This window comes from Taurulus bubalis, assembly GCF_910589615.1.
Source record: "Taurulus bubalis genome assembly, chromosome: 15".
Classification (NCBI taxonomy): domain Eukaryota; kingdom Metazoa; phylum Chordata; class Actinopteri; order Perciformes; family Cottidae; genus Taurulus; species Taurulus bubalis.
Window position 1 is genome coordinate 23,627,016 of NC_136603.1, and position 9,987 is coordinate 23,637,002.

At 48.6% G+C, this 9,987-nt stretch overlaps 1 protein-coding gene across 1 annotated transcript; it reads right to left on the reverse strand.

The window, feature by feature from the left end:
• Positions 1-390: 390 nt before the first annotated feature.
• LOC306748094 (inhibin beta B chain-like) lies at positions 391-7,548 on the reverse strand (the record flags this gene model as incomplete). The annotated part of the gene is made up of 2 exons (XM_079231220.1): positions 391-1,646; positions 7,161-7,548. 2 exons carry the CDS (start codon positions 7,546-7,548, stop codon positions 844-846), a joined length of 1,191 nt encoding a protein of 396 aa, XP_079087346.1. The 3' UTR covers positions 391-843.
• Positions 7,549-9,987: the final 2,439 nt, after the last annotated feature.

Sequence of the window (9,987 nt, forward strand, 5' to 3'; positions counted from 1 at the left end):
TCTCTTGTCGCTTTCCTGTGCACAAGTGAAGTGCACTTATGAGATCTACCTCCACCTGCTCGTCGTGGTAGCAGGGCCTGCATCTGTCTCGACAAACAGGAAGTTGAGGTCGAGGCCCGTAGGCAAGAAGGACGACAGCAGCTCTGTGGAGGACTTTCTTTTGCCTTCTCTGTGGAGGGTATAATCCTGCAAGGCATTAAGCGCTGCCGGTGTAATTCCAGCAGAGGGGACAGTCAGACTGAGTCTGTCGGCGTAGGAGGGAAGTGCTGGTGTTCTGAGTTGTAGAAGCCGATGAATCGTCAGTGCTTTCTAAAAAAACAAAAGTCTGTCATGTGCTCAATGTACTTAAGAGGGTTGGAGGAGCGGGGTTGGGAGTGTTGGGGCTAAGCCAATAATGTCATCGGCCGATCCTGTCCCTTTCCTTAAGCGCTTGTTATCTTCATTCAAGAGGAGATGATGAGCCATTATTTTTTGACTAGAAATGGCAAACTAGAGCAAAGTATCATTTGGTGATAATCGTTCCCTTCTCGTCCCGTCGCTGACCGGTTGTCGCCCAACGGACTCAACTCGGACAGCAAGCACGTCACTCAGTCTGATAAATACACACACTCGCATGAACACGTGCAAACACACACGCACACACACACACACACACACATGGGGACACGGGCCTGGTACTAGCATTTGCTAGACGTACCAGATGCACCAGTGTGCGTGCTGCTTGCATATACAGTAGGTATAGATATATTGTATGTGTGTGCCGTACAGCAACGTCCTGTTTGTACAAAAGGCCTTTCTGACTGTTCCAAGTTCAGAGATAGCGAAGGCGGGTCGCGGGCGGACTCAAGCACAGCCGCACTCCTCCACGATCATGTTGGGCACGTCCCTCTTCACGATGTTGTATTCATCGTCAAAGTAGAGCATGGACATAGTACTGAGCTTGGTGGGGATGCAGCAGGAGTTGACCGAGCCCGGGCTCATCCCTCTCATGCGGTACTGGTTCACCACTGCGGTGTGGAAGGATGAAGCCGAGCCCGGCACGCCCGCCATGTAGGCCGGGCAGCTGCCCTCGCAGTAGTTGCCGTAATAACCGGCCGGCGCAATGATCCAGTCGTTCCAGCCGATGAGGCGGAAGTCGATGTAAAACTGCTGCCGGCAGCAAAGGCCCCCGCTGGAGCCGTCGCACTCGAGGCCCCGCTTGCGAATGCGGTGCTTCCCGTCCACCTGTCGCACGCGCACCACCAGGAAGGGCCGGTGGGACGGGTCCCCGGGGTTCACCAGCACCGGGGCCACGCCGGCGGTGTCGCAGCCCTCGCAGTGCACCTCCAGGTCCTGGCGCCGGCTGACTTTGCCGAACACGGCCCGCACCGCCTCGGAGAGCGGGAAGGTGTGCCAGCCGCTGCGTTTCAGATCCACCCGCTTCTCCACTAAAGCCCAGCGGCCTCCTCCGCCTCCCTCAGCGCCGCCGGCTGCCACGGCCTCCTGGTAGTGGATCTTGACCGTCACCTTCCTCCGGAGGCCCTTCTCGGGGCCGCCTGGCAGCACACGGAAGAAGAGCCACAGGTTGGCCTGCGACACGTAGAGGTTCTGGTTGCCTTCGTGGGAGACGAGGAAGAACAGCCCCGTGTTAGAGGATGTGTGGTCGTCTGTTGGAGACAGTGAAGGAATGGTTTATTCTCTTTATTCTCCCGGCCAGCAACACAACATTCATCATTCAATGTATTTATGACACATCGGCCATAAAAGAGATCATGCATGCATCACATGCATGATCTCATAATAATTCTTATTGAATGGTTCAGTTATCACATGACCTTAGTATGGTCACATGATCACAGGTGTTCTTATGACAGGCGGGGATGAGCTCTTGCATCAAATTACCGAAATTCCATACTGAGGTTGCGTGATAACAGAACTATCTCCATGACAACTGAGCCATGAAATGTGACTGAAAGCTTGGGGAAATTTCCAGGATTCTTTTTTTCAAATACATGTATGCTATTTCAAGGGGAACACACTTTATACACACATACACAGGCAACTTATAGCGCATGTAGAAAGCAGAAAGCCCTGCTAAAAAGGGCAAAGCTCCTTCTTCTAAGAGCCGTTTCCCCTTGTGTTCTCTGTTCACCCTCAATCACTGTGTCAGGTGACCTCTGTGGCAGCTCCTGATAGGCCAGCTGTGACCAGGCCAGTTCTGGGACCAGGCCCAGTTGGCCTCGGGTCCAGCTTTGTAAGTGACAGGGCCAGAGAGAGAGAGAGAGAGAGACAGAGAGAGAGAGAGATGAACGAAGGGACCGGGAGGAGAACAGAGCAAAGCAAGTGGGAAGAGGTGGGAGGGTGGCGAACACGGCCAAGGACCCCGGGGGGTTCATTGAGTTTGCTGTTTGTCCGCCCAACACACACACACACACACACACACACACACACACCCCTCAAACCACACTCCCACCCCGTCCCCCCTCCTTCCCGTGCGAGCACCCTGAGAGTGACAGCACAAAGCCCGCTGTGAGGCACTGGGAGACAGCCGCGCTGCAGCCCGCCATTGAAGCGCGTGGCTTTCCAGCAAAAAAGCATGATGAGGCAAAAATAAAAGACATTTACATGACACTGGACACTTTCTCCAGTGACACAATGAAGAGATCCCGGGAGTCTAAAGGTGGCGATGGGCTCTCCCTGGCACTACTTTTTTTTCCTCTCTTTTTTCTTCTTCCTCTAAGCCTAATGATGTCTTCCAAATTACCACTGAGGTAACTTGAAAGGTTTCTATTTCAGGAGATTTGGTACAATGCGCTCCAGCAGAGCAGCGCCTTTGAAAGCGGCTAAATGACTTTGTTTGCCGACTGATTAGTGTGAATCAGTGTCAACAGGTGGCCACCAAAGACGCCCCCTGCCTCTTTAAGGCGCCTCACGCCTCTACCTCCTGTAACCCACGGCTCTACATTCACACGGGGACCTGTTCAGACCAGCTCCCCACTCTGTAGCGTGTCAGCTGGGAGCTCCAGCACACCCACACACATTTGCACCCAACCATGAACACACACACACACACACACAACCCTCTGGTAAGCAATACATCAACCATCAGCCTTCTCAATACCAACGCTAGTGGCCAAAGAATCAAGTGCACAGTGACAACACATTGTAATCCACCAGAAGTGAGCGATGCAGAGGACTGGCGTAAAGCCCCTCTAGGAAACGAGTAACTACCTCGCCTCATGGAGCGCCATGTGATCTCACTCGCCTCTACACCTCCAAGCACAGAAGAATCTTTCATTAAGGAGCGCGTAGTGACAGTGTGATAAACAGACAGGCATAGAGCCTTGCAATGAGACTGAGTCTTCCAGTCGACTTGGTTTCTTGATAAGGTGATTGGTTCCCTTTCAATAAATCCACATTACGCAGAGCTGGGGGGATAACTTAGGGGTGACAGGTTTGGCATTTCGTTCAATGCTCTTCTAGTTGTTAACTATGAATGTCAATGTCCACCAATCTGACATATGTTTATCGATTGTGTAAAATGCCCATCACAATGTCTTCAAGGCAAGGATCATCAAATTGCTTTTCTAGTACACAATAACCATCACACACGACAAAGAAAAGGTGGTGGGACGAGTAAATGATAGGCATTTTTGGTGGATTATCATTATTAAAAGAGGAATATTTTTATTTATTTTTACTAGAACATGTTTACATGCTTTAACATGTAAACTTCATTTTTCTATCACTGTCTGTCTGAATATACCTGCCTCTGTCTGAGACGCTCTATTTTAGCGCCTGTCTCTTTAAGAGCCTGTCCCTCCTGAAGAAGCCCGTCTGCTCTGTGCCTCACTGCCAGCTATGTTGACTGTATAGTTGTGACGTCACAGACCTTACCGAAGTCCTGACATATCATGTAAAGTTGCTACATTTGAACATCTACAATCTCATAACAAAGTCAACTTTTTACATCGACACTTCAATGCCCACGCTTGGCCGTTTGGTAGCTTTTGTCGTCCGTAGAGTGAACACAGCGTTAGGCTCACTAGTAATTAGTGAAATGTTGAAGTGCCCTCTCATCCACATGCCAGATGACCTCCTTCACAGACGTTGCAAAGTCTGTTATTTACAGAGGTTTGATTGACTCATTTTTCACACCCACATTCAGCGAAGACCCGCCCATCTCAGCATCTGATTGGGTAGCGCTAAATTATAGATCCAGTGGAGATTTAAATTTTTATATGGTGTCATAATTAATTTTAACAAATTGCCTACATAAAACAGGTCACCGCCCTATGCTCTACAATATATTTGAATGGTTAAATGAACACTTAACCCAGATACTTATTTTGGATTTTGAGTTATATTCCGCCCTCAGTGAGAGAGCAGCGCACTGAGGAGAACCCAGTAGAAATGGTTCAGCATTTCATACCAGTGTGATCTTTTGGCTCCCTCAGCATTCAGAGCATATGCCGACGCACCGCATGACTTATTTCCACTGAAATCCTTTGAATGAACAAATTGTTCTTGTCATCTCGTGTTGCAAGCGACCTGCAGCCGGCCCCGACACGTCGCACCTGACCCCGTCCTGAAGGGACGAGTGAGCGTCAGCGTGCAGGACACCTGGGTGGGCTCGGGAGCCGACTTAGCGTGTCCCCACCTGCGCCACCAACTCAGGGAGGAGGCAGGCAGGCAGGCCGGCCCCAGAGCTCATTACTCAAAGCTGCTGTCGACAAGACCACACGCCGTGGAGGGAGGAGGGCGCGGCCAGAAGCGTCACTGGGTCGAACGCGAGCAGCCGTCTCTCAGGCCGAGCCTCTGCACTCCAGGAATCCCACATGGGGAGGAAGATGTGGAGCATGGAGCTCTAAGCTCTCTTGGTGTTGTTGAAGCTTTACTACAGGGGCATTTTTTTAATAATGTTGCATAAATCATTTAGAGGAACACACGCTATAGAGAGGCAGCCAGGCCCATTGAGGACTGAAACACACACTTGTGGCTGAATGTGGAAAATGTCTGGACTGGGTCCAGGAGGTCCGTGACTGACAGCTCCTCATGAAAGAGTTGTGTCCTGAAGTAAACCTGCCAACCTGATCCTCCGGAGGAACCAGGCTGAAGTTAATGACCTCCTATAATGAAGTCTTAATTCCGTGTCTTGGACCACTCGCCGCGAGTTCACTGGGTCCGAACGGCTATAGTGAGCAATCAAGAAGCACCGATCTAAACTTCTCCTTCGAGCCCTCTCTCTCTCTCTCTCTCTCTCTCTCTCCCCCACCTCCCTCTTTCCCTGCCTGTGAACCCCGCGCTCCGCTCCCGTGGATACGAGACATCGAATCCCTCGGCGAGGACCCATGGGACCATGTCAGGAGAGAAAGGAGATTGGCACCTGCCCGGGGCCGATTGGCAGACATCTCTCCTCTGTGCCACCGCAACTGGAGATAAGTTTCCCTGGCCGACAAGCATGCAGTTAACCCTCTGCTGGGGGAGGGCTGACTTTACTGCTCCACACACACACACTCCACACACACACCTATCCACATACTTGCTCGCTGCTGTTGGCTAAACATGTTTGCAACCTTCTTGGTGACAACAACAATTCTGGCTCCCTTGTGTTTTTAAAGGGGGGCGGGGGTGGCAAGCTCCCCTGGCTTCAGTGCTTTCTGGAGACCTTGCCTCTGAGCCATGCCCCCCGGCTGGCAGCATCCGATCGTGGGTGGGGGGGCGTGAGCCAGCTGGCCAGGAGGCAGACGGGGTCTAGGGAGCAAGGGACCCGAGCCAGCTCCATGGTACAATGCCACACAAAGGCTCAAAGGTGTGAGGGAGAATAGAACTAGGGAGAGAAAAAACAGAAGAAGAAGAAGAAGAAGAAGAAGAAGAAGAAGAAGAAGAAGAAGAAGAAGAAGAAGCAAAAGGAGCCCAGCAAACCTTTAGAAGGATAAAAGCATTCTTTGCAACACTGCATTATGGGCACACACACACACACACACACACACACACACACACACACACACACACACACACACACACACACACACACACACACCCCTTTACCATCACCAACACCATACCCCTCCACCCACCAACCACAAACTCAAATGTCTCATGCATTATTCTGAGCAATTTCTTTTGTTTTTTCCTGGCTTTTCCCCCTGCACCACGTTGACATGTTGGGCTCAGCAGGAACACACAGTACTCCACTAATAATTGCCCGGCTTTTGTTCCCTTGTCATGATGGTGCTCAAATCATTCCCATTGGAAGGCCGGACCTAGCAGCCCATTCAGGCTAATTGTACCAGCGGGGCCAATGGGAAAACACAAGATGGTGTGTGTGTGTGTGTGTGTGTGTGTGTGTGTGTGTGTGTGTGTGTGTGTGTGTGTTTAAGATATCCCATTTTGCTGTCTTTAATTGTATGTTTTATTTTTGTTGAACGAGCAGTTTGGTTCTCACAGCGCCAACTGACAATTATTGGATTCTGTCAACTGCAGATGATTTTAGGTGTTGGGGTGTGTGTGTGTGTGTGTGTGTGTGTGTGTGTGTGTGTGTGTGTGTGTGTGTGTGTGAGAGAGAGAGAGAGAGAGAGAGAGAGAGAGAGAGAGAGAGAGAGAAAGAGAGAGAGAGAGAGAGAGAGAGAAGGGTGTTCTCTTTGGACTTCTGAGAATTAGTTAGATACACATTCTTAGAGGAAGGGATAAATGGCCAATTGAGGGACTTTGTCCGTGTTTAAAAGAGGGCTTTTATACATTGGAGTATTGAGTGTGAGCACAGCTTTAGTGATGAAATTGGATTCAGAGGTTCTTTTTATCCCCTAGACAACACATGGGGGTAATTTAAGGACTCTTCCTTTTTTTCTTCTTCTTTTTTTATAAACTGCATCGGGCTACAAGCAGGAGGCTGAGCAGCAGCCGCTGCTGCAGGAGGGAATAGCGATGCAATAAGATTATGGGAAATGATGAGCGCATGGGATCCAATTAGTTTATGGCTTTTTTTACTGCCGATGTGTCCATCTCACCCATCTCTGCTTATATCAACGTGATAAGCGTAACAGAATGAAATCCCATGTATGGATGAGAGCGGTGATATGTTGTTCACACACCTGCTCCCCTGTTACATAAAGGCTAAAGGTGACCGGGGTTCATGGAGGGGTCGGTCTGGATGCGGGCAATGAATTATTTATTGTTACCTGATTCGGCGAAGCTGATGATCTCAGAGTTCTCCGACTGAACCTCGTTGTTGTACGCGGCCTGTCCGTCAAAGCTGGGGATCTCCACGCGGCCGTCCTCGCGCACTTTCCCGGCATGCAGCCTCCTAAGCGCCGTGACCATCGCGGCCTTGGGGATGGGGTGCGTGATGTTGGGTCTGTCCCTCATCTGCAGCCGGTTCAGGATGTGCCTCTTCACCGCCTCCAGGAAGTCGATGTTCACCCGCTCCGACTGGTCCGGCGTCCTGATGCCGCAGGACGCGCACGACTCCTGCGGCGCGCTCTGAGTCTCTGCGCCGGCCACCGAGCTGTCGCGCACGGAGAGGACGCACGCCACTAAACAGGACAGAGCAACTCTGGTGATGCTCATTTTGAGAGAGCTTGTGATCGCAGTCCAAACACTATGAACGAGAAGGCGAACGTGTCCAACACACACACACACACACTTAGAAGATTATTTTAATTTACAAATGTGCCCGTTCCGGGAGGAACATCCACTTGTGCTCCAAAAGTGAGACGCCACAAGATATCCACAGAAGCCAAGGACATGTGTTGTATTCCCAAACACACGAGAAGCGGCTGAGATCGGCAGGCTAATTGCCTCGAGTCATTACGCGGGCAGGTTGTTATCCAGCGACGCCTCTTTGTGCGTTAAATAAAAAGTTAATCTCTCTGATTGACAGGCGCACTCAGAAGTTTGGGTCGTTGACGCGCTTCTCTTCAGCCTGAGCGTGATCTAGCAACACAAAGCGCAGTCTAAGTGATAAACCCCTTCGGCGTCCAGAGGCGCGCGGTCCGCTCGTTCCCATTCAAACGACGCGCCGCAGAAACTCCACTTCTCCGGCCGCAGTCCCGCACAGAACAACAGCGTCCTATATGTCTTTAGTGTGAATGCGCGCGGCTGAGGATGGCCAGCTCCGTGTGCGTCCTCTGCAAGATGCTGCTCAGTGAGACCCTTTGCTCCCTTTGCAATCACGACAACAGGGGCTCAGCGCACCCAAAGTTTTTATACAGGAGTGGAAACCACGTGGGGATTTCCACCAACTGGACGCCAGGCACGGGATTATTAAACTACTACGTCTCCGAAACCACGGCTCCACTGATGGAACAGGGGTTATTATGGAGAGGTTGCATCATTGTGTTCCCACTTCAAAGACTTTTGGTTATTTGATGAACAGACGGAAACATATTGTGGTCATCCAACTTTGACAGTCTTGGAGCACAGGTTCAGTTTACTGCTTGCAGCCTGTTGAGACTGGGCTTCAGACCACAGTGTTCAGACTGATCGTAAACATACATTTGTTTTGCAACATAGAACGGGATCGAGACACATATTACAACCAGTGTCTTTGAGCCATACTCCAGGTTATGAAACGTTCTCAAATTTGAGGATAATCGTTAAAATGAAGAGTATAGATACAATGTTAAATTGTGTTATGTTATATATATATATATATATATATATATATATATATATATATATATATATATATATATATATATATCAATTAAATATAATATATCAATTAAAAGTTCAAATCTGGGGGAAGGAATAAAAAAGTTGTAACTTTAGTTTAGGAGTGCATGTCCGGGTTTACTGTTGATTAACAAACAAACACCGCCATCTAGCGATATAAACCGGTATTACACACTGAAGGATGCTGGGTGGTTGATTTACTGTACACTGTAGTGGCCATTAATATGTTGTAAGAAAAGAACATATGCAAGTCGAATATATATTACTGATCGTAACAAAACTTTCTCTCACGCCCATTTCTATAATGCATTATGAAAATAATCTGCTCATACCACAGTATTATTATAGTTATAAGCATATTCATAATGTCAATCATCATAAAACATTGCAGTATAAAGCATTTTATAATGCTTATACGGTTACGTTTCATACAGATTGCTGGTCGCTTCAGCCGAATAAAACCATTCAAATCAAACTGAAGAAGAGAAAGTCACTGGTGTTGAACTGCTCACAGCTCATGTCGCCACACGACCTGAGTGTCACCCTGGGTCACCAGAAGAAACTCCAAGGGGTGACAAGGTGAGCAATCTCTGCTCTACGCCTCACAGTAACGTCCATCAGATACATTATTGGCTTATCCAACACAGAGAGAACACAGGACGTGACTGTGGTACATGAAGTTCCCATTATGTTTGTATGTTTGTACTTTCCAAAACCCCAGTAGTACTTGTAGGTTTTCAGGAGCAGGTCTGTCATGAGTGGGAGCAGTAATGTAGGTCAAGAGGCCAAACCAAATGAGGCGAAGCAGCAGTGATGGATTAGAGCAGCCTGATTAGTTTACTTTACTACAGGTCCTCTAATGTACTTCAAGAGGAGGTTTACACTACCTAATGCATTCAGATAGAAATAAAGACAACGTGTAGATGTGTTCCAGTGTGGTTTAGAGTTTATTTAGACAGGATTCAGTTATTCCTAACGTATTCTTATTAAAAACATACCTTTTAAAAACCAATCCCCCCTCGGGGGAAGACTGAGCGACTGAAACTGTAAATCATAGCTTGTTTTATGAGAAAAACAAAAAACAAAACAGCTGTATTTGGATGTATTGAGCACCATAAGTGAAATATATGGTTTTGTACATGAGAAAATTCAAATGTCACAGATGTGCACAAATGTGCCTCAATCAAATGTTGGAGTCCTCGCCTGAATGTTCTCTGTTCTAAACCCTCTCTAACTTTGTTCTGCTTCACTTTATCAAAGTCAGCCTTTGCAGAGAGAATGTTCACATATTGAGCTATGATTTGGGTTAGAGAATGTTCACATATTGTGCTA